The sequence below is a fragment of the Macaca fascicularis genome, chromosome X (genome assembly GCF_037993035.2).
Source record: "Macaca fascicularis isolate 582-1 chromosome X, T2T-MFA8v1.1".
In the NCBI taxonomy this organism is placed as follows: Eukaryota; Metazoa; Chordata; class Mammalia; order Primates; family Cercopithecidae; genus Macaca; species Macaca fascicularis.
The window spans coordinates 1,374,194-1,399,463 of record NC_088395.1 but is presented as its reverse complement, the minus strand read 5'-3'; the positions used below and the strand labels follow the sequence as shown (position 1 = coordinate 1,399,463).

At 50.2% G+C, this 25,270-nt stretch overlaps 1 protein-coding gene across 3 annotated transcripts in view; it reads left to right on the top strand.

Annotated features, from left to right (window-relative positions):
- The window catches only part of LOC102115913 (P2Y receptor family member 8), a 72,324-nt gene extending 47,823 nt beyond the window's left edge, over positions 1-24,501 (top strand). For 2 of the 3 annotated variants that reach the window (XM_045384383.3, XM_065538735.2), the window contains one exon: positions 20,999-24,501. In XM_045384383.3, coding sequence (XP_045240318.2) covers positions 21,023-22,102 — 1,080 coding nt within the window. In that variant the 5' untranslated portion in view covers positions 20,999-21,022 and the 3' untranslated portion in view covers positions 22,103-24,501. Of the gene's footprint in view, positions 1-19,516; positions 19,657-20,998 lie in introns of those variants that run through there. The other variant, XM_065538737.2, reaches the window with a different exon arrangement.
- Positions 24,502-25,270: the final 769 nt, after the last annotated feature.

Genomic DNA, 25,270 nt, shown 5'->3' with positions numbered 1-25,270 from the left:
ATTGCTTGAACCCCAGAGGTGAAGGTTTGCAGTGAACAGCCACAATGCCACTGCACTCCAGCCTGGGTGACCCAGTGAGAATCTGCCTTCAAAAGAAGAAATAAGACATTATTAAGGGCTGGGTGCAGTGGCTCCGACCTGTAACCCCGACACTTTTGGAAACTGAGGCAGGAGAATTTCTGGAGTCTAGGAGTTGGGGACCAGCCTGAGCAACCAAGTGCAATCTTGTCTCTAAAAAAAAAAAAAAAAAAAAAAGACATTATTACATCATTAAGGAATCAGATGTTTGCTTAACAAATTCTCCACCTGTCTTTATTTGTCTCCAGCTTTTACCTATAGGAGGGGAATCGGTGCATGACAGGGTTAACCATTTGAGAACCCACCAGGTGATTTTCAGAGTCAATCTGCAAACACGCAGGACTCGAACAGGACATGGAAGATTCTAGTTTTTGCTCAGAAAGGTGCCCCAGCTACCGCTTCTTCTTTTTTTTTTTTTTTAACAGGGTTTTGCTCTGTGGCTGAGGCTGGAGTGCAGCGGTGCAATCTCAGCTCACTGCAACCTCCACCTCCCTGGTTCCAGCAATTCTCCTGTCTCAGCCTCCCGAGTAGCTGGAATGACAGGCACCTGCCACCACGCCCAGCTAATGTTTTTTTGTATTTTTAGAAGAGACGGGGGTTTCACCACGTTGACCAGGCTGGTCTCAAACTCCTGACCTCGTAATCCGCCCGCCTCAGGCTCCCAAAGTGCTGGGATGACAGGCGTGAGCCACTGCGCCCGGCCTGTTTTGTGAATTTCTTGTGCTGTGGGGTAGCCTAGGATGGGTCCTGCTTTGAAATCTTTTAAAATATCCTTTTCTGTTGACCTGAGAACCTCCCTCAGGTCACAAAGAGAACAAAGACACGAGTGTCTGTCGATGATCACTGGTACCCTGGGATCCTTTTACCTTTCACAGGAGAGAGACCGAAACTGGCTCACACCGTGGGGAGATACATATACTGGATGCTTGTCACAGCTGAGGGTTCCCGTCATTGAGGGTTTGGAGCCAGGGAACAAGAGAAAAACACGCTCCTTTGTGTTCAAAGATGAAAATCTTCCCTGGGTTTAGGGGAATCCAGCTTTAGGTCTATGAGGGCCCAGCTTTGGGTTTAAAGGAGCTCAGCTTTGGGTTTAAGGGGAGCCCAGGTTTGGGTTTAAAGGAGCTCAGCTTTGGGTTTGGGAGAACTCAGATTTGTGGTTAAGGAAAGCCCAGCTGTAGGTTTAAAGGAGCTCAGCTTTGAGTTTTAGGGGAGCCCAGCTTTGAGTTTAAAGGAGCTCAGCTTTGGGTTTAGGGGGAGCCCAGCTTTGGGTTTAGGGGGAGCCCAGCTTTGGGTTTAGGGGAGCCCAGCTTTGGGTTTAAGGGAGCCCAGCTTTGGGTTTAGGAGAACTCAGATTTGTGGTTAAGGAAAGCCCAGCTGTACATTTAAAGGAGCTCAGCTTTGGGTTTAAGGGAGCCCAGCTCTGTGGTTAAGGGAGCTTAGCTTTGGGTTTAAAGGAGCCCAGCTTTGGGTTTAAGGGAGCCCAGCTTTGGGTTTAGGGGAGTCCAGCTTTGGGTTTAGGGGAGCCCAGCTTTGGGTTTAAAGGAGCCCAGCTTTGGGTTTAAAGGAGCCCAGCTTTGGGTTTGGGGGAGCCCAGCTTTGGGTTTGGAGGAGCCCAGCTTTGGGTTTAAAGGAGTCCAGCTTTGGGTTTAGGGGAGTCCAGCTTTGGGTTTAAAGGAGCCCAGCTTTGGGTTTAAAGGAGCCCAGCTTTGGGTTTGGGGGAGTCCAGCTTTGCGTTTGGGGGAGCCCAGCTTTGGGTTTAGGGGAGCCCAGCTTTGGGTTTGGGGGAGCCCAGCTTTGGGTTTAGGGGAGTCCAGCTTTGGGTTTAGGGGAGTCCAGCTTTGAGTTTAGGGGAGCCCAGCTTTGGGTTTGGGGGAGCCCAGCTTTGGGTTTAGGGGAGTCCAGCTTTGGGTTTAAAGGAGCCCAGCTTTGGGTTTAGGGGAGTCCAGCTTTGGGTTTAGGGGAGCCCAGCTTTGGGTTTGGGAGAGCCCAGCTTTGGGTTTAGGGGAGCCCAGCTTTGGGTTTAGGGGAGTCCAGCTTTGGGTTTAAAGGAGCCCAGCTTTGGGTTTAAGGGAGTCCAGCTTTGGGTTTAGGGGAGCCCAGCTTTGGGTTTGGGGGAGTCCAGCTTTGGGTTTGGGGGAGCCCAGCTTTGGGTTTAGGGGAGTCCAGCTTTGGGTTTAGGGGAGCCCAGCTTTGGGTTTAGAGGAGTCCAGCTTTGGGTTTGGGGGAGCCCAGCTTTGGGTTTAGGGGAGCCCAGCTTTGGGTTTAAAGGAGCCCAGCTTTGGGTTTAGGGGAGTCCAGCTTTGGGTTTGGGGGAGCCCAGCTTTGGGTTTAGGAGAACCCTGCTTTGGGTTTGGGGGAGCCCAGCTTTGGGTTTAGGGGAACCCTGCTTTGGGTTTAAAGGAGCCCAGCTTTGGGTTTAAAGGAGGTCAGCTTTGGGTTTAGGAGAGCCCAGCTTTGAGGTTAAGAGACTTTAGCTTTGGGTTTAGGGGAACCCTGCTTTAGGTTTAAAGGAGCTCAGTTTTTGGTTTAAAGGAGCTTAGCTTTGGGTTTAGGAGAGCCCAGCTCTGTGGTTAAGGGACCTTAGCTTTGGGTTTAGGGGAGTCCAGCTTTGGGTTTAAAGGAGGTCAGCTTTGGGTTTAGGAGAGCCCAGCTCTGTGGTTAAGGGACCTTAGCTTTGGGTTTAGGGGAGCCCAGCTTTGGGTTTAGGGGAACCCTGCTTTGGGTTTAAAGGAGCCCAGCTTTGGGTTTAGGGGAGTCCAGCTTTGGGTTTAAGGGAGTCCAGCTTTGGGTTTAGGGGAGCCCACCTTTGGGTTTAGGGGAGTCCAGCTTTGGGTTTAAGGGAGTCCAGCTTTGGGTTTAGGGGAGCCCACCTTTGGGTTTAGGGGAGTCCAGCTTTGGGTTTAAGGGAGCCCAGCTTTGGGTTTAGAGGAGGTCAGCTTTGGGTTTAGGGTAACCCTGCTTTGGGTTTAAAGGAGCCCAGCTTTGGGTTTAAAGGAGGTCAGCTTTGGGTTTAGGGTAACCCTGCTTTGGGTTTAAAGGAGCCCAGCTTTGGGTTTAAAGGAGCCCAGCTTTGGGTTTAGAGGAGGTCAGCTTTGGGTTTAGGGTAACCCTGCTTTGGGTTTAAAGGAGCCCAGCTTTGGGTTTAGAGGAGGTCAGCTTTGGGTTTAGGGTAACCCTGCTTTGGGTTTAAAGGACCCCAGCTTTGGGTTTAAAGGACCCCTGCTTTGGGTTTTGGGGAGCTCAGCTTTGCGTCTAAGGGAGGCTCTCTTTGGTTCTTAACGGAGCCTGTTTTTGAGTCTGAGGGAGGGCAGCTTTGGGTTTTAAGAAAGGCCTGCTTTGGATCTAAGGGAGCCCAGCTTCGACTTCAGACAGGAACAAGATAGTTGAGGCCGTCTCGGTTTCACCTCCGGGGGTCTTTCTCTTTGGCTGCTCCGCTGGGCACACGGCTGGAAACAGGGTGAGTAAAATCCACCTCATTACAATTAAACTATCATGAGGCAAGTCGGCGTCAATTAACCCTGAGCAACGGTCTCTAAACAGAGAACGGCTGTTAGGAAGTGGAGCCTGCAAACCTTCCTGTCTCCTCTCTCTCATCTGTTCAACAAATGTGTCTGCCGTAACCCCCGGTAACCATTGGCACTGCGGCTCGGTAATGGCAGAAGTGCTTAACTTTCAGAAGACGTGCTATTTGCACCTTCTTCTTTTGCAGCAGGGAAGGGCCCACACGTCAACAACTGGGTTTTTTCATTTTTTGTTTTTTTTTTTCACTGAAGGGCATTTCATGTTAATTAGCTTAATTCCACGTACAGTGGCTTCCTGCTTTCCAGAGCGAGGTAGATTTTGCAGCTGCTGTTCCGACATCCCCACCCAGAGAGGTGTGTGCACGGTAAAGTACTTGGAAACTTTAAAAAAACAGCCGTCGTGCACGCGCGCACACACACACGTACACACACACATTAATTTTGTTTTAAAAAGAGCTACTCGTGTTTCTCAGAATCCGCGCTCTGGCCCGTGGTGAAGCCGTGTGTTATACACTCTGAGAATGAGATACGGAAATCAGAGAAACGCGGTCGCTGCCTTTGCAGAGAACACGGCTCAAAATCGTCACGGGCGTCCACGGGGGGCAGCATGCAAATCTCGCTGGGCAAACTGTCTGTTTGGTTGGGTTATGCAATAGAGGAAAATCAACACAGAGCGACAGAGCTCAGAGCATTTCCTACGCGTTTTTGTGCTTAGCTACGAGGATTCTTGCCTTGTGATCTGAGGCTGAGGCAGGCAGGTCCTCTCTTCCCCCGACGCCTGCCAGCTGCCGGTTCACTGGGGTTGGCAGCTCACTTTCAAGTCAGTAGAACACAGCGTTCGTTCAGAGGCAGGTGTTATCACAGTAACAGAGGTCACTGGGTCTACAAAGATGGGGAACTTTGAGGGTGCGAGGGATGGAAGCTGGGCTCCCCTAAACCCAAAGCTGTACTCTCCTAATCCCAAAACTGAGTTCTCCTAAACCCAAAGCTGTACTCTCCTAATCCCAAAACTGAGTTCTCCTAAACCCAAAGCTGTACTCTCCTAATCCCAAAGCTGAGCTCCCCTAAACCCAAAACTGGGATCCCTTAAATCCAAAGCTGGACTCTCCTAATCCCAAAGCTGGGTTCCCCTAAACCCAAAGTTTGAGGAAAATGTGACTACATGGCCGGGCACGGTGGCTCACGCCTGTGATCGCAGCACTTTGGGAGGTCGAGGCAGGTGGATCACCTGAGGTCGGGAGTTTGAGACCAGCCTGACCAACATGGAGAAACCCAGTCTCTACTAAAAATAACAAAACTTAGCCAGGCATGGTGGCAGGTGCCTGTCAGCTACTCTGGAGGCTGAGGCAGGAGAATGACTTGAACCCGGGAAGTGGAGGTTGCAGGGAGCCAAGACGGCACCGTTGCCCTCCAGCCTGGACCACAGAGCAAGATTCAGTCTCAAGAAAAAAAAAAAAAAAAAGAAAAGAAAATCTGATTCCAGGCTGCACAGTGACCTCAAAGTCAGAGGGTGCAGGGACTCTCTTGTGACCAGCCTTCAGTGAGAGTTCCGGTATTTCATCCGTTGGCATCTCTAGATCTTAGTCATCTCCAGACCCGTCACCTAACACGTCTCAGCGGTATTCATTTGCAATCCCCCGATGAGTTACGACGTGGAGTGATTTTTCGTAGGCGAATGTACCACCTGCAAAGCACCTTTGGTGAGGAGGCCCATGTTTAAATGCGGCCGTTTGTTTTCCAGTGGTTGAGTCTGAAGAGGTTTTTTTGGCACATTTTGCATACTGGTTCTTTGTTTTACAAAAAAAGTTCTTTATTTTAATTTTTATTATACTTTAAGTTCTGGGATACATGTGCAGAACGTGCAGGTTTGTTGCACAGGTGTACACGTGCCATGATGGTTTGCAGCACCTGTCAACCTGCCATCTACATTAGGAGTTTCTCCTAATGCTCTCCCTCCCCTAGCCCCCCACCCCCCGACAGGCCCCAGTATGTGATGTTCCCCTCCCTGCATTCTCATTGTTCGACTCCCACTTATGGGGAGAACACGCGGTGTTTGGTTCTCTGTTCCTCTCTTAGTTTCTGAAAATGATAGTTTCCAGCTTCATCCATGTCCCTGCAAAGGACATGAACTCACCCTTTTTTTTTTTTTTTTTTTTCGTTTGAGACAGGGCCTTGCTCTGTCAACCAAGCTGGGGGCGGGGGGCGGCTGTGGTACAACAATCGCTCACTGCAGCCTCAACCTCCGGGCCTCAAGAGATCGTCGTGTCTCAGTCCCCTGTGTAGCTGGGACTCCAGGTGTACACCACCATGTCCAGCTAATATTTTTAAATTGTTTGTGTAGACAAGCTCTTGCTTTTTTTTTTTTTTAAGATGGAGTCTCACTCTGTCACCCAGGCTGGAGTGCAGTGGTGCAGTCTCGGCTCATTGCAACCTCGGCCTCCTGGGTTCAAGCAATTCTCCTGCCTCAGCCTCCTGAGAAGCTGGGATAACAGGCGCCCACCACCATGCCCAGCTCATTTTTGTATTTTTAATGGAGACGAGGTTTCTCCATGTTAACCAAACTGGTCTCCAGCTCCTGACCTCATGATCCACCGCCTTGGCCTCCCAAAGTGCTGGGATTACGGGCGTGAGCCAGTGCACCTGACCACATGCTGGTTACAGATATGTGTTTTGAAAATATCTTCTCCATGCCTGTGACTTCTCGTTCCATTCACAGTGTCTTTTGCAGACCAGACGTTTTTGCCTTTATTATTATTATTATTATTATTATTATTATTATTATTATTATTTTTGAGACAGAGTCTCACTCTGTCGCTCAGGCTAGAGTGCAGTGGTGCAATCTCCGCTCACTTCAACCTCTCCCTCCAGGGTTCAAGTGATTTTCCTGCCTCAGCCTCCCAAGGAGCTCGGCCTACAGGCACATGGCACCATACCTGGCTAATTTTTATATTTTTAGTAGAGACAGGGTTTCACCATGTTGGCCAGGCTGGTCTTGAACTCCTGACCTCAGGTGATCTGCCCGCCTTGGCCTCCCAAAGTGCTGGGATGACAGGCGTGAGCCACTGCACCCGGCTGAGACCAGACATTTTTAACCCGAACAAAGTCCAACTTTTCAATCATTTCTTTCCCAGTTGCTGCCTTTGTTGTGGTGCCTAAAAAGTCATCACCACCAGATCTGAGATCAATTAGATTCTCTTCTCTACTATCTTCTAGAAGTTTTCTAGTTTTGCGTTTTATATTGAGGTCTGTTAGCAGATGCCTGTAATCCCAACACTTTGAGAGGCCAAGGGGGGCGGATCATTGGAGCCCAGGTGAGATGGCACCGCTGCACTCCAGCCTGGGTGACCATGTGAAACTCTGTCTCAACAACCAAAAAAAGGACAGTGGTGTATTCACTAAAAGACACCTAGATTTAAGCATAGAGAACCTAGAAATAAAACCGCACAAATATAATCAGTTCCTGTGACGTATACATATTTATGAGCATCCCATTAACAAGACAGAGTCAAAAGGCCCAGCAGATAAATGTCTAACAAAGTCATGTCCCAAAAAGGACACCTGTGGTCAATCAATGTAGAAACATGCCAGCCTGTCCGGGCACAGGGGTTTGTGCCTGTCATCCCAGCACTTTGGGAGGTCAAGGCGGGCAGATTAGCTGAGGTCAGGAGGTCGAGACCAGCCTGGCCAACATGGTGAAATCCTGTCTCTATTAAAAATACAAGAATTGGCCGGGTACGGTGGCTTACACCTGTAATCCCAGCACTTTGGGAGGCCGAGGCGAGCGGGTCACAAGGTCAGGAGATGGAGACCACCCTGGCTAACACGGTGAAACTCTGTCTCTACTAAAAATACAAAAAAACTAGCCGGACGTGGTGGCGTGCGCCTGTAGTCCCAGCTACTCGGAGGCTGAGGCAGGAGAATGGCGTGAACCTGGGAGGCGGAGCTTGCAGTGAGCTGAGATCGCACCACTGCACTCCAGCCTGGGCGACACAGTGAGGCTCCATCTCAAAAAATAATAATAATAATAATTACAAGAATTAGCTGGTGTGGTGGAGCACACCTGTAATCCCAGCTACTCATGAGGCTGAGGTGGGAGTATTGCTTGAATCCAGGAGGTGCAAGCTTCTGTGAGCCAAGGTCGTGCCACTGCACTCCAGCCCGGGTGACAGAGGGAAACTCTGACTCAGCCAAAAAAAAAAAAAAAAAAGAAAGAAACATGTCAACCTCTGTGGCTGTGATGAAAATATAAGTTGAAACTTCTCATCCTTCAGGCAAATTGCTGTCACCCTTGTTGATGAGGGTATGAGAATGAGTGTTGCCCTTGTCTATTAGCCACAAGCACCTATTGGTGCAATTTACTGGGGTACTATTTGGTGATACTGCCTCTGTTTCTATCTTCTGGAAGGAATTATAGAGAGTCAATATAATTTCTTCCTTAAATGTTGGGGAAAATGCATCAGTAAACCCATCAGGGCCTGGAGCCTTTTGTTTGGGAAGGTTATTAAATTATTGATTCAATTTCTTTAAGAGATATAGGCTTACTCAGATTGGCTATTTCTTGTTGTGTGAGTTGTCAGATTTTGTCCTTTTGTGCTTTTCATCTAGGTGATCGATTTTATGGGCGCAGAATTGTGTATAATATTTCTTTATGAGCTTTTGAATGTCTGTGGGATCTGTAGTGATGTCTCCTCTTTCATTTGCAGTATTAGTAACTTGTGTTCTCACTCTTTGTTGTTGTTGTTAACCTGGGCAGAAGCTTATTAGTCTCACTGATTGTTACTTCAAAGAACAAGCCTATGGTTTTGTTGGGTTTTTTTTGCCTATTGACTTGCTGTTTTCAATTCCACTGATTTCTGTCCTCTATGGATTTCCTGTTTTCAAATTCACTGATTTATACTCTAATCCATTATTTATGATTTCTTTCTTTCTTCTTCCATTAGATTTAATTTGCTCTTCTTTTTCTAGTTCCTTGAGGTGGAAACTTAAATCGTTGATTTTAGATCTTACTTCCTTTCTAATACAGGCATTCAATTTAAAATATGCACACCCTTCACATCAGCTGTTCTTCTCCTAGAAATCTATCCTAGAAAATGTTCTCACAGGTATGCACAAAAATACTTACAGAAGAGTGTGTGTAAGCACAGGCTGAAGCAGAATTGATCCATCCAAATCCCCTCACTGTGGGGCATATGGTTAGAGACACCACAAGACATTCACAAAGGTGGTGACGGGTGTATGTCCTACTAGAAAAATAAAACTCACCTGTGTCTGGAAGGAGGCTCCACCGCAGAGGAGCTCCCAGAGGTTATTTCTGAAGGGGAGTGGGACCTGGAGGGGAAAGATATGAAGACAAACATGAATACAGAGCTCTCTATTTCCCTTTATTCTTTTACTCATAACAAGGGTGTGTGTGTTCTGTAATTGGAAGGTCTAAACATTAAACCAAAGTTGAAAACTCAGTGGTGGTTGGAAGTTCAGAAGAGGTTGCATCTGCTTCTGTGGGTGAGGGGACTTGGGAACATGCCTGGAAGGGGTGGTGTGAACCCTGGTTTTATTAGGATAAGTTGCAGTTCAGTGGAGAGGGACCACCGGAAAGGCAGACAGCAGGGGCCGGGAGGCTTCTGGTATGCTCCATGATAGTCTTTGCACCCTGAGCCCACCACATAGCCTCTCTGTTTCCTTAGCCCCTGCTATCTATGGTCACATAAAAAGATACCTGTGCCAGGCGCAGTGGCTCACACCTGCAATCCCAGCACTTTGGGAGGCCGAGGAGGGCAGATCATGAGGTCAGGAGTTCAAGATTAGCCTGGCCAACATGCTGAAACCCCATCTCTATTAAAAATACAAAAATTAGCCAGGCGTGGTGGCAGGTGTCTGTAATCCCAGCTACTCAGGAGGCTGAGGCAGGAGAATCGCTTGAACCCGGGAGGCAGAGGTTGCAGTGAGCCAAGATCGCACCACTGCACTCCAGCCTGGGCAACAGAGTGAGACTCTGTCTCATAAATAAATAAATAAATAAATAAATAAATAAATAAATAATACCTGTGTCACTTCAGCTTCCCATAATGAAAACCTCCAATTTCTTCCTACTTCCTCCCTCCCAAAAGCACCTGTCTATCACCCTATAATCTCTCTGCAATCTCTTATTTACAGTCTGCCTTCTGCAATCTCTCTGGTTTATGGGATCCCTGTTTGCAAAAGGTATGTTGGTAATAATTTCTGCTTCCCTGCTGTGCCTACACACACACACACACACACACACACACACACACACGCCTGCAAGTGCCATTTTCATTTTAAAAGCATTGGTGTCCGTCATACAGAGAAATGCGTAGGATTGGAAACAGGAGATACCAAAGGAAGGTTCCAGAGGAGTCAAGACCTTCTCTTTGTCATTGCTTCTGGCCACAGCTCTGACGTCTGACCCCACTCCAGCCCAGGACCAAGAGATGTTTTAGCCCATGTTCCTTATGTCTTCCCGTAGACCAGGTCTCCTCCTCTATGATGGAGTGGGAGGTCCATGATGGCAAGACAATGAGGGGCACGTGCAGGCATTTTAAGGAATCGTTCTTCATCCACAGCTAGTCACTAACCAGGATGAGACCACTGTCCCTTTCCGTGACACCAGCTCCTTGCTAGGACCATCTCCCTGGGGTCCTTTCTCTCCCTGAAAGTCTCTTGCAGGCATTCTTTGGAAAGTACTCCTGGGCTCTGTGTGTTTTGCTGAAGCCTGTTCTTGTCACACAGTTGCTTGAGGGCAGGTTTCTCAGCCTCAGCACTGCTGACATTTCACGCCAGATCATCCTCCGTGGTGGGGCCATCCTGTGTACTGTGGGGTGTTGAGCAATGTCCCTGGAATCTACCCACCAGATGCCAGGAGCATCTTCCCAATTATCATACCTAAATCATTCACATTTGCAAACCATTGAATGGATAGATAATTGATGCATAGATAAATAATTGATAGATGATTGATGAACACATATATGTCATTGTTAGATAACTGATACACAGATGATAAATAGATATAATTAATAGATAATCAGTTGGTAGGTAATTGATATGGATAGATGACAGATCCGTAGAAAGATGATTGATTCATAATTGATACATGATAGATATGATTGCTAGATAGATAAGTGATAGAAGACAGATAGATGATTGATAGATAATTGATATAGATAGATGATAGATCATTGGTTGCAAGATGATTAGCTGATTGATAGATAATTGATATAGACAGACAATAGATCATAGATGGATGACAGGGGATTGATAGACAAATGGATTCATGGATAGATAGATGGTGAATTTCTTTTTTTTTTTTTGGGGGGGGATGGAATCTCACTCTGTCACCCAGGCTGGAGTGCAGTGGCACGATCTCAGCTTATTGCAACCTCTGCCTCCCGGGTTCAAGCAATTCTCCTGCTTCAACTTCCCAAGTAGCTGGGATTACAGGTGGCCGCCAACACGCCTGTCTAAGTTTTGTATTTTTAGTAGAGATGGGGCTTCACCGTGTTGGCCAAGCTGGTCTCAAACTCCTGACCTCAGGTGATCCACCCACCTCAGCCTCCCAAAGTGCTGAGATTACAGGCGTGAGCCACTGCACCAGGCCAATGGTGAATTTCTTATGCTCAGGCCAGGTTGTCAACCTCAGCACTGTAGATATTTGAGGCTGGATGGTTATCTGTGATGGGGCCCTCTAGTGCATGGTAGGGTGTTGAGCGCCAACCCTGAGCTCCACCCACCAGATCCTAGTAGCATCCTTCCTTAAGTTGTGACGACCAGAGATGTCTCCTACATTTCCAACTATTCTTGAGGGTGGGGGAAGCCTTTTAGGTGACCCTTGTTCTTCTAGACCTGGCATTGGTCACCCTCAGCTACCTCTCAAACATCTACATGACCCATTATATTTCTTTTTTTTTTTTTTTTTTGAGACGAAGTCTCGCTCTGTCTCCCAGGCTGGCATGCAGTGGCACGACCTCGGCAGACTGCAAGCTCCGCCTCCCTGGTTCATGCCATTCTCCTGCCTCAGCCTCCTGAGTAGCTGGGACTACAGGCACCCACCACCACGCCCGGCTAATTTTTGTTGTCGTTGTCGTTGTTGTATTTTTAGTAGAGACAGGGTTTCACCGTGTTAGCCAGGATGGTCTTCATCTCCTGACCTAGTGATCCACCTGCCTCGGCCTCCCAAAATGCTGGGATTACAGGTGTGATCCTCTGCGCCTGGCCGACCCATTATTTTTCTAAATCGGTATCAAGGACTCTTCCTCAAACACGTCTGGGTGCACTAACAGTGACCCTGACACCACATTGTAAAATCCTGAACAACCTGGTCATGGGAGATGTCCCAAACCTGGATTCTTCCCATTCACCTAAATACTGATCCATCCATCTACTCATCCACCCACCCACTCACTCATCCATTCACAAATGCACCCACCATTCATCCACCCTTCCACCCACCCATCTACCCATCCCCATGCATTCATCATCCATCCACCCACCCATCCACCCACTCATCCATCTATCCACCCATCCATCCATCTACCCATCCACCTACTCATCTATACATCCTCCCATCCATCGACCCATCAACCCATCAATTCATCCACCCACACATCCATTCACCTAAATACTGATCCATCTATCCACCTACCCAACCACTCACCCATTCACAAACCCACCCACCATCTATCCATCCACTCATCCATCCACCCATCCCCATCCATTCATCATCCATCCAACCACCCATCCACCCTCTCATCCATCTATCCACCCACCCATCCACCCACCCACTCACTCATCCATTCACAAATGCACCCACCATTCATCCACCCTTCCACCTACGCATCTACCCATCCCCATCCATTCATCATCCATCCACCCACCCATCCACCCTCTCATCCATCTATCCACCCATCCATCCATCCACCCATCCACCTACTCATCTATACATCTTCCCATCCATCTACCCATCAACCCATCAATTCATCCACCCACACATCCATTCACCTAAATACTGATCCATCCATCCACCCATCCACCCACCCAACCACTCACCCATTCACAAACCCACCCACCATCTATCCATCCACCCATCCATCTACCCATCCCCATCCATTCATCATCCATCCAACCACCCATCCACCCTCTCATCCATCTATCCACCCACCCATCCACCCACCCACTCACTCATCCATTCACAAATGCACCCACCATTCATCCACCCTTCCACCCACCCATCCATCTACCCATCCCCATCCATTCATCATCCATCCCCCACCCATCCAACCACTCATCCATCTATCCACCCATCCATCCATCCACCCATCCACCTACTCATCTATACATCTTCCCATCCATCTACCCATCAACCCATCAATTCATCCACCCACACATCCATTCACCTAAATATTGATCCATCCATCCACCCATGCACCCACCTACCCACCCACCATTCATCCACACATTCACCCTCCCACCCACCCACCCACCCTTCCATGCACTCCATCCATCCAACCATCCATCCATCCACCCATCCATCTGCCCACCCAGGCACTCATCCATTCAGCCACGCATCCATCCATTCATCCATCCATCCACCCACCTATGTACCCATTCATCCACTCATCTATGCATGTACCCATCCATCCACCCACCTATCCATGCATGTATTCACCCATCTACCCATCCATCCACTCTCGTCTCTGTCTTCATCTTCCCATGCCTTCTCTGTGTCTGTGCCTAAATTTCTCTTTCTCCTGAGGACACCAGTGAATTCTATTAGGGCCTCTCCCTACTCTATTATGACCGCATTTTTGACTTCAGGAATGACATAGACACAGACTCTATTTCTAAGTAAGAAATGGCCATACTAACGAGTGTATCATGCAGGGTGTGGTCCACGACAACTTCCTCCTATGTAATCAAAGTAGGTAATTGAAGCCAGCATCCGTTTTGATTGTCTTCCAGCAGCACAGCTCCAACAGAGTGCCATTTGCCGCGTTTGGGGTTCAGGGCCTCCTGAGGCAGCCCTATCAAAAGAACCACAAACTGGGTGGTGCAAACACCCCACAAACCCAGAAAGGAGAGCAGATGAGAAGCATGGGGCTGGCTTGTGACTCCTTAGGGCTGGGCCCTCTCGCTCCCCTGTGTGCTCAATACTTGGGGACAGCCCCCAACACTCAGGAAGGAGGGGTTGCTGTAGCTAGAAGACAATAGCTGTCAAAAAGGGTGTGTCACTGGCATGCCATCCCTGCTGCCAATAAGGGCTACCTTTTTTGTCTTTCTCATCCCAATCCTGTAAGGTCCACCCCGAACAAGACTGTAGGATTCCTGCTCTCCTCATCTGAACCCTTCAGAAAGGGGTTCCCAGGGCTGGGAATGAGGGGAGAGCAGCTCCAAGAATCAGGAACACGCCGGGCGTGGTGGCTCACACCTGTCATCCCAGCACTTTGGGAGGCTGAGGTGGGCAGATCATCTGAGATCAGGAGTTTGAGAACAGCCTGGCCAACATGATGAAACCCCATCACTACTAAAATTACAAAAAAAAAAAAAAAATGGGGTAGGTGTGGTAGCTCATACCTGGAATCCCAGCACTTTGGGAGGCTGAGGCAGGCGGATCATCTGAGATCAGGAGTTTGAGACCAGCCTGGCCAACATGGTAAAACCCCATCATTACTAAAATTACAAAAAAAAAAAAAAAGGGGCTGGGCACGGTGGCTCACATCTGCAATCCCAGCACTTTGGGAGGCTGAGGAGGGTGGATCACCTAAGGTCAACAGTTCGCAACCATCCTGGCTAACACGGTGAAACCCCGTCTCTACTAAAAATACAAAAATTAGCTGGGTGTGGTGGCGGGCGCCTGTAGCCCCAGCTACTCGGGAGGCTGAGGCAGGAGAATCGCTTGAACCCGGGAGGCGGAGGTTGCAGTGAGCTGAGATCACACCATTGCACTCCAGCCTGGGCAAAAAGAGTGAAACTCCGTCTCAAAAAGAAAAAAAAAATTACAAAAAAATTAGCCAGGCGTGGTGGCAGGTTCCTGTAGCCCCAGCTACCCAGAAGGCTGAGGCAGGAGAATCGCTTGAACCCGGGAGATGGAGGTTGCCGTGAGCTGAGATAATGCCATTGCACTTCAGCCTGGGCAACAGAGCAAGACTCCATCTCAATTAAAAAAAAAAAATCAGAACCATCCACAGAGGATGAATAAACAGAATTTGTCTATCCATACAGTGGACAATTTTTTTATTTATATAAATAATATTTTTATTTGTATTTTGCCCCCCAAAAGCTATTTTTTAAAAGACCTGGTTATACAAATGATGGTATTTTACAACTGAGGGAATAGATAATTAAAATATTCATGTCACCACATTAATAGACCTAAAGAAAAATGTGATTATTTTCATAGATGCTGAAAAGGCCTTTCATAAAATTTTAATAACCATTTCTGATTAGAAAAAAAACCACGCATGTTTTATATTAATTCATAGACTCTTACCATTGCAAAGTACATATATCTCATTATGGACTTACATTTCTTCTTTTTTTTTATTATTATACTTTAAGTTCTAGGGTACATGTGCACAACGTGCAGGTTTGTTACATAGGTATACATGTGCCATGTTGGTGTGCTGGGCCCATTAACTCATCATTTACATTAGGTGTATCTCCTAATGCTATCCCTCCACCCTCTACCCTCCCCACAACAGGCCCCAGTGTGTGATGTTCCCCTCCCTGTGTCCAAGTGATCTCATTGTTCAATTCCCACCTATGAGTGAGAACATGCGGTGTTTGGTTTTCTGTTCTTGCGATAGTTTGCTGAGAATGATGGTTTCCAGCTGCATCCATGTCCCTGCAAAGGACGTGAACTCATCCTTTTTGATGGCTGCATAGTATTCCATGGTGTATATGTGCCCACACAATGGACTATTATGCAGCCACTAAAAGGACTTAAGCTCTGACACAGACTCCTGTGTGGATGAACTTTGAAGACTCCAGGCTCAGTGACAGAAGCTGGACACAAAAGATCACATATTGTCGAATTTTCTTCTTATAAAATGTCTAGAATAGGCTAATCCACAGGGACCAGAAAGCAGATTTGAGGTTGACAGGGGCTGAGGACAGGAAACAACAGGATCGACAGTTGTGGGGTTCTCAACGGTTTTTGTTTTGTGTTGTGTTGTTTTGTTTCGAGATGGAGTTTCGCTTTTGTTGCCCAGGCTTGAGTGCAATGGTGTGATCTCGGCTCACTGCAACCTCTGCCCCACACAGTGGTTCAAGCGATTCTCCTGCCTCAGCCTCTGGAGTAGCTGGGATGACAGGCACCCGCCACCACACTCGGTTAATTTCTTGTGTATTTTTAGTAGAGATGGGGTTTTACCATGTTAGCCAGGCTGGTCTCGAACTCCTGACCTCAGGTGATCCACCCGCCTCGGCCTCCCAAAGTGCTGGGATGACAGGTGTGAACCACGATGCCTGGCCAGGTTCTGAGTTTTGTTCAGGGAGGAAAATGGCTCTGGAATTGCATGATGGTGTTGTTTACACATCTGTGAATATATTAAAAACCATTGAAATGTATGAATGAGCGAAAGGTTATGGTATGTAATATGTAACTCACATCTTGGTAAAGCTGTTTTTTGTTTGTTTTGTTTTTTATTTTATTTATTTATTTATTTTTGAGATGGAGTCTCACTCTGTCACCCAGGCTTGAGTGCAGTGGCACCATCTCAGCTCACTGCAAGCTCCATCTCCTGGGTTCACGCCGTTCTCCTGCCTCAGCCTCCAGAGTAGCTGGGACCACAGGCACCTGCCACCACGCTAATTTTTTTGTGTTTTTTTTTAGTAGAGATGGGGTTTCACCATGTTAGCCAGGATGGTCTCGATCTCCTGACCTGGTGATCCACCCGCCTCGGCCTCCCAAAGTGCTGGGATGACAGGTGTGAACCATGATGCCTGGCCAGGTTCTGAGTTTTGTTCAGGGAGGAAAATGGTTCTGGAATTGCATGATGGTGTTGTTTACACATCTGTGAATATATTAAAAACCATTGAAATGTATGAATGAGCGAAAGGTTATGATATGTAATATGTAACTCACATCTTGGTAAAGCTGTTTTTGTTTTTGTTGATTTTATTTTATTTATTTATTTATTTATTTATTTATTTATTTATTTTTGAGACGGAGTCTTGCTCTGTTGCCCAGGCTTGAGTGCAGTGGTGCCATCTCAGCTCACTGCAAGCTCCACCTCCCGGGTTCACGCCATTCTCCGGCCTCAGCCTCCAGAGTAGCTGGGACGACAGGCGCCCGCCACCACGCTAATTTTTTTGTGTTTTTTTTAGTAGAGATGGGGTTTCACCATGTTAGCCAGGATGGTCTCGATCTCCTGACCTGGTGATCTGCCCGCCTCGGCCTCCCAAAGTGCTGGGATTATAGGTGTGAGCCACAGCACCCGGCTGGTAAAGCTGTTTTTAGAAGAAATGAATGAGAGGGGTGGGAGAGATACACACAGACCCTCAACAGGCGAGAAACATTCCTGGATGCATTGCTGCCAGAAAGGTATGCATTTCCTGCAAAGTGTAAGAAAAAGGGTCCAACCTGGCCGGGCATGGTGGCTCATGCCTGTCATCCCAGCACTTTGGGAGGCCGGGGCCATTGGATCACCTGAGGTCAGGAATTCAAGACCAGCCTGGCAAATATGGTAAAACCCCGTCTCTACTCAAAATACAAAAAGTAGCCAGGCGGGGTGGCGGGCGCCTGTAGTCCCAGCTACTCGGGAGGCTGAGGCAGGAGAATCATTTGAACTCAGGGAGGCAGAGGTTGCGGTGAGCCGAGATCGCGCCACTGCACCCCTGCCTGGGTGACAGAGTTCCAAAAAAAAAAAAAAAGAAAGAAAAGAAAAGAAAAAGAAAAGAAAAAAATAGGGTCTAACCTGCAGCCCCTGAGCGCCCACCTGTGGTCGGTCTGTTGCTTCAGACCATTCAGTGCCCAGATATTTCTGGAAAAGCCACCTCTGCAGGCCAGACACCGCCAAGAGCAACCGTTGTACTCATTTTGTGAAATTTCCATCCTGCCGCCCCAGCCTCGGCGGGACCCAAACCGCAAGCCGGTGCCTCTTGTGTCCGGGCAGCTGGTGACGGTTAGACGTAATTTCTTGATTAATCACCCACGTTGCTCAGCAGTCCTGGCTGGCTGTCTTCCCTGGGGGCTGTCCAGTGGCCACAGGGGACAGATCCGAAATTGCAACACGTCTGGCTGCGAAGGGACTGCTTGCTGGATCGTCAGACCACACAGGTTACAGACATGAGGGTGGCTGGGTGAGGCCGCCATTGCAGGACTTGCAACAGCACGTGCTGGTTAAATGTGTGCGAGGCACAGCTGCCTACCTGGAGGGTTAAAGCCACAAATTCCAGCCCAGGCGCGGTGGCTCAGGCCTGTAATCCCAACACTTTGGGAGGCCGAGGCAGGAGGATTGCTTGAAGCCAGGAGTTTGAGACCAGCCTGGGCAAAAGAGTAAAACCCCATGTCTACAAAAAATAAAAATATTAGCTGTGCATGGTGGTACTCTCACCTGTAGTCCCAGCTACTCAGGAAGCTAAGGCAGGAGGATTGCTTGAAGCCAGGAGTTTGAGACCGGCCTGGGCAACACAGCAAAACCCCATGTCTACAAAAAATAAAAATGTTAGCTGTGCATGGTGGTACTCTCACCTGTAGTCCCAGCTACTCAGAAGGCTAAAGCAGGAGGATTGCTTGATGCCAGGAGTTTGAGACCAACCTGGGCAATATAGCAAAACCCCATGTCTACAAAAAATAAAAATATTAGCTGTGCATGGTGGCATGCACCTGTAGCCCCAGCTACTCAGGAGGATTGCTTGAAGCCAGGAGTTTGAGACCAGCCTGGGCAAAAGAGTAAAACCCCATGTCTACAAAAAATAAAAATATTAGCTGTGCATGGTGGTACTCTCACCTGTAGTCCCAGCTACTCAGGAAGCTAAGGCAGGAGGATTGCTTGAAGCCAGGAGTTTGAGACCGGCCTGGGCAACACAGCAAAACCCCATGTCTACAAAAAATAAAAATGTTAGCTGGGCATGGTGGCATGCACCTGTAGTCCCAGCTAGTCAGGAGGCTGAGGCAGGAGGATTGCTTGAAGCCAGGAGTTTGAGACCAGCCTGGGCAATATAGCAAAACCCCATGTCTACAAAAAATAAAAATATTAGCTGGGCATGGTGGCATGCACCTGTAGTCCCAGCTACTCAGGAGGATTGCTTGAAGCCAGGAGTTTGAGACCGGCCTGGGCAATATAGCAAAACCCCATGTCTACAAAAAATAAAAATATTAGCTGTGCATGGTGGTACTCTCACCTGTAGTCCCAGCTACTCAGGAGGCTGAGGCAGGAGGATTGCTTGAGGCCAGGCATTGGAGGCTGCAGTGAGTTACGTTTGCACCACTGCCCTCCAGCCTAGGCAACAAAGCAAGACCCCATCTCCATAAAACAAAAACAAACAAGCAAAAGAACAATTCCAGGGCACCCCTGTTTCCAGTTCTGTCCACTTTACATTCTCGAAATAAAACTAGTGTCCCTTTGACAGACATATTTTTCATCAGCAGTGCATGGCTGAAGCGTCTGTCCTTCCAGACGTCCCCCACGGCCACAGCAGGCAGAACCCTAAGAAGGAAGGGTCTGATTTTCCTCCTGAAGCCATAGGTGGCCGGAGGTGCCCAGCTAGCCGTGGAGGGCGGTGCTGACTCGTGCATAACCGTAGGTTTCACACCTGGGCACGTCCAGGCGGGGCACAAAACTTCTCCCTGAAACTGAAATGAAAGCTCTGGGCCATTTTAAAAGCAGTTTGAGGAAGCTGTTTGCGCAGCAGCTGGTAAGAAGTCACAGGTCTCCTCTGGAGGAAGAAAGAGCAGGGTGGAGCCTTGGGTTGACATGGGTGTTACAAGCTAGAAAGACTTTGGAGATCTCCCGGCGCTCGGATTGTATGTTTTCTGCTGATACATGCTCTGTGGGAGGAATGTCCCTGAAATGAAAGGATTGACACCTGGGGGCTGAAGGTCGGTCGCTTTGTGGTTTCCATCCATGGGGGACAGTGAGTGAGTCGTGAGATCTGTACAACAATGCGTTCAACCTGCCCAGGGGAGCCACAGGCCCCACTCTGGATCTTCTAAGAGTCTCAGCCTGTGACATGCACCAAGGTCTCCAATGACCTCCCTGATCCAAAGAAGGAGGGGAAGGAGGGAGGGGAAGGAAGGAAGGAAGGGAGGGAGGGAGGGAGGGAGGGAAAGAAGGAATGAAGGAGAGAGGGGGGGAAGAGAAGGAAGGATGGGAGGGAAGGAGGAAAGAAAGGAGGGAGGGAAGGAAGGAGAGAGGAGAGAGAGGAAAGACAGAAGGATGGTAGGAAGGAAGGGAGAAAGGGAGGAAGGAGGGAGGGAGGGAAGGAAGGGAGGAGGGAAGGGAGGAAAGAGGGAGGGAGGGAGGGAAGGAAGGAACGAAGGAGGAAGGGAGGGAAGAGAAAGAAGGAGGGGAGGGAAGGAGGAAAGAAAGAGAGGGAAGGAAGGAGACAGGAGAAAGAGGAAAGACAGAAGGAAGGTAGGAAGGAAGGGAGAAAGGGAGGAAGGAGGGAGGGAGGGAGAGAAGGGAGGAAGGAGGGAGGGAAGGAAGGAACGAAGGAGGGAGGGAGGGAAGAGAAGGAAGGAGGGGAGGGAAGGAGGAAAGAAAGGAGGGAGGGAAGGAAGGAGAGAGGAGAAAGAAGAAAGACAGAAGGTAGGAAGGAAGGGAGAAAGGGAGGAAGGAGGGAGGGAGGGAAGGAGTGAAGGAAGGGAAGAGGGAAAGGAGGAAAGAGGGAGGGAGGGAAAGAAGGAATGAAGGAAGGAAGGAGGGAAGAGAAGAAAGGATGGGAGGGAAGGAAGGAAAGAGGAGAAAGAGGAAAGACGGAAGGTAGGAAGGGAGAAAGGGAGGAAGGAGGGAAAGAAGGAAGGAGGGAAGGAAGGAAGAAAGCAGAGAAGGGAGGGAGGGAGTGAGGGAAGGAAGGATGGGAAAAGGGAGGGAGTGACGGAAGGAAGGGTGGGAAAAGGGAGGGAGTGGGGAGAACAGAAAAGAAGGGAAGGAAGGAGGGAAGAAGAGAAGGTAGGAGGGAGGGAGGGAAGGAAGGAGCCAGGAGGAAGGAAGGAGAAAGGGGAGAAGAGAGGAAAGAAGAAAACGACAGAGGGTGAAGAAAGGAAGCAGACAGGCAGGGAAAGAAGGAGGAGAGGGAAGGAGGAAGGAAGGGCGGGAGGGATGGAGGAGACAGGGAGCCCTCTGCGAACGCATGTCCCCACCCTCCTTGGTCCCCGGGGAGCCCTCCCGGCAGCCACCTCCCCGCCTGCGCCCCTGAGCCGTGCGCCCTTCCCTCTGCAGAGCCCGGGCGAGGACCCCTCCAGGATGCACGTCCCAAACAGCACCGGCCCGGACAACGCGACGCTGCAGATGCTCCGGAACCCGACGATCGCGGTGGCCCTGCCGGTGGTGTACTCGCTGGTGGCGCTGGTCAGCATCCCGGGGAACCTGTTCTCCCTGTGGGTCCTGTGCCGACGCATCGGGCCCAAATCCCCGTCGGTCATCTTCATGATCAACCTGAGCGTCACGGACCTGATGCTGGCCAGCGTGCTGCCGTTCCAGATCTACTACCACTGCAATCGCAACCACTGGGTGTTCGGCGTGCTGCTGTGCAACGTGGTCACCGTGGCCTTTTACGCAAACATGTACTCCAGCATCCTCACCATGACGTGCATCAGCGTGGAGCGCTTCCTGGGGGTCCTGTACCCGCTCAGCTCCACGCGCTGGCGCCGTCGTCGTTACGCGGTGGCCGCGTGCGCCGGGACCTGGCTGTTGCTCCTGGCCGCCCTGTCCCCGCTGGCGCGCACCGACCTCACCTACCCGGTGCACGCCCTGGGCATCGTCACCTGCTTCGATGTCCTCAAGTGGACGATGCTCCCCAGCGTGGCCATGTGGGCCGTGTTCCTCCTCACCATCTTCATCCTGCTGTTCCTCATCCCCTTCGTGGTCACCGTGGCCTGTTACACGGCCACCATCCTCAAGCTGTTACGCACGGAGGAGGCGCACGGCCGGGAGCAGCGGAGGCGCGCGGTGGGCCTGGCCGTGGTGGTCCTGCTGGCCTTTGTCACCTGCTTCGCCCCCAACAACTTTGTGCTCCTGGCGCACATCGTGGGTCGCCTGTTCTACGGCAAGAGTTACTACCACGTCTACAAGCTCACGCTGTGTCTCAGCTGCCTCAACAACTGTCTGGACCCGTTTGTGTATTACTTTGCCTCCCGGGAATTCCAGCTGCGCCTGCGGGAATATCTGGGCTGCCGTCGGGTGCCCGGAGACCCCCTGGACACGCGCCGCGAGAGCCTCTTCTCCGCCAGGACCACGTCCATGCGCTCCGAGGCCGGTGCGCACCCCGAAGGGCTGGAGGGAGCCCCCAGGCCCGGCCTCATGAGGCAGGAGAGCGAGTTCTGAGTCTCCGGGGGTGCAGCTTGGAGAGCCAGGGGCGCATGGAGAGGCCACGGTGCCAGAGGTTCAGGGAGAACAGCTGCGTTTCTCCCGGGCACTGCAGAGGCACCGGTGAGGAAAGGTCTCCAGGTTTCACTGAGGGTAGAGAAACCAGCAAAACCCAGCGGCGCACAGGGCGCTCTGTGAGGCTGCAGCGGGGGCCTCTGCCTCTCTGTGCCATGCACCAGACAGCGTGTGCCACCACGCCCTGCTAATTTTTGTATTTCTTTTTAGTGGAGCCGGGGTGTGCACCCCCGAGTTCCTTAGACACTCCTTCTCACACCTGTCCGTCCCCGAGCATGGACATTCAACCAGCCCCGCTCCCTCGGCCACTCCATCTCTGGATATATCCTCCCTGGGCGACCTGCCAGCCCCATTCCCAGCTCCTCTCCTTGCTGACATCGTCCCTTAGCTGTGGTTCTGGCCTTTATTCTCCCCCAGAGGTGCTGGTCTCCTTAGTGTGGTGCACACCGACATTGCTGTTGGTTTCACTCAGGGCCACTGTGCTGGCTGTGGTTGGAATTCTTCTTTCAGAGGAACGAGGACAGATTTATATACTTCATCTCTGATGACTCCGGGAGCACCTGAGGTTCCTGCAGCTCAACTACTCCCGTGTTCCCCACATCTGCTCCCTGCTCCACCGCACCCCCCAACCTGGAGCTGACCACGGTGATTCCTGGCACGGTTGTTCTGACCTGGCTTGGAGGGCCCCCCACCCCCCCTCTGCTTCTGTGAATCCCTGAGAGTGAAGGAGGTCCCATCAGGCCCCTGGACCACCATCAGGCCTCCCTGACTCAGGACGAGGACCTCGGAGGCCCAGGTGTGGAAATGAGGCTCGGTGACATGGGTCCCAGCCCATCCCAATCCAAGGGTGCAGCTTGATTCCACAGTTCCCGGCCTTCTGCGCATTGTCTGCCTCGTGTTTCCCCCCCTGGCGAGTCCATCCGGGGTCCGGGGAGCAGGCAACTGGCCAGACCCGTGAGACCGTTTGGAGATCAAGCACCGGACACAGGTGTGGACCGCAGGAACCTGCAGGGGTCAGTCGCTGGGCCCCCTCCATGCTGTGTGGGTGGTGAGCAGACTGTGTGTTTGTCTTTCTTCCTCTGCACCAGACGTGCCTGCACCAGCCCCAATACCTGAGCTGGTTTAGCGTAAAGAAGAGGTCTGACTCCCCACAGGCGTCCGAACATTACAGGGAATTGGATTCCTGGCTCTGTTGGGTGAGAAAGATGGTTCTGGAGGCGAGAATGGGAGAGCTGGCCATCCGCCCAGGGGCTCTGGGAAGTCTCCATAGTGGGTGGCCTCGGATGCCCAGCCCCTCCCTTTCTGTGCACTGGGGACACCGACGGAGGCCAAAGCTGCTGTTCAGGGGCCCTGTGTTGGCGCCTCTCTCCTGCCATCATTATCATGGAAGGAAAACAGAGATGGTTTAGTAATTAATTCAACCATTCCCAAAACCCGTGTCCACCCGGAACATCAGGATGGGACCGTGTTTGGAAACCGGCTCTTTACAAATGTAATTTTTTTTTGTACTTTTTTTTAAAATTATACTTTAAGTTCTAGGGTACATGTGCATAAGGTGCAGGTTTGTTACATATGTATACTTGTGCCATGTTGGTGTGCTGCAGCCATCAACTCGTCATTTACATCAGGTATAACTCCCAATGCAATCCCTCCCCCCTCCCCTTCCCCATAATAGGCCCCGGTGTGTGATGTTCCCCTTCCCGAGTCCAGGTGATCTGATTGTTCAGTTCCCACCTATGAGTGAGAACATGCGGTGTTCGGTTTTCTGTTCTTGTGATAGTTTGCTAAGAATGATGGTTTCCAGCTGCATCCATGTCCCTGCAAAGTAATGAAGTAAGGCGAGGCCATCCTGCATTTACAATGGGCCCAATCCAGTGTCCCTGTGAGAGACGGAAGAGGAGACACAGACACAGAGGAGGAGGCCACGTGGAGACGGAGGCAGAGATTGGAGTGATGCGGCCACAAGCCCAGGGACGCCTGGAGCCCCCAGGAGCTGGGAGAGGCAGGAAGGATCCTCCCCTAGAGCTTTCCAGGCAGTGTGACCCTGACACACCTGGATCTCAAACTTCTGGTCTCCAGGACCGGAGGAGGATAAACTCGTGTTAAGCCCCCAGTTGCTAGGAATTCTGGGATTTCATTTCAGCAGCTCCCGCCAATGCACACACGCATTGAATCCACTCTGACATCCTGAAACTGTGATGTGGACCAGTGCAACGCGCTGGTTCCTGGGTGGGTCATTTCGGGAGGCCCGCTGTGCCCCAGGCTGGATCCCAGGGAGTGCTGTGTGTGTGTGTGTGTGTGTGTGTTTGTGTGTGAGCAATAAAGCTTTTTAATCACCTGGGTGCAGGCGGGCTGAGTCCAAAAAGAGAGTCATCAAAGGGAGATAGGGGTGGGGCCGCTTTACAGGATTTGGATAGATAAAGGAAAATTACAGTCAAAGGGGGTTCTCTGGTGGGCAGGGGTGGGGGGTCACAAGGTGCTCAGTGGGGGAGCTTTTGAGCCAGGATGAGCCAGGAGAAGGAATTTCACAAGGTAATGTCATCACTTAAGGCAGGGACAGGCCATTTTCATTTTCACTTCTTTTGTGCTTTTTGGATGTAATCTCCCAGCTATGGCCACTAGAGACAGATGAAGGCTCCTGGAAGAATGATGGCCCTGTAATGTGTAATGCTCTTTTTGTGTGTGTATTTTTGTTTCTGTTTTTTTGTTTTTTGTTTGTTTTTTGTCTGGATAGCACAGGAAGCTTTTTTTTTTTTTTTTTTTTCCGCAATGCCCAGCAGTCTGGTGGCTCATTCTCTCCATCACCCCCTAAGTCTGCTTCATGAATGACATCATGAAGGCATCCAGGATCCCTGGAGACAATAGCTCTGTGTTTTCTGATTTTTCTTGATTGAAGGACCAGAGTTTTTTTGGTTTTTGGTTTTTGGGTGTTTTTTGTTTTGTTTTTGTTTTTTTCTTTTTGAGACAGAGTCTCACTCTGTCACCCAGGCTGGAGTGCAATGGTGTGATCTCGGCTCACTGCAACCTCCGCCTCCTGGGTTCGAGCGATTCTCCTGCCTCAGCCTCCTGAGTAGCTGGGATGACAGGCGCCCGCCACCACACCCGGCTAAT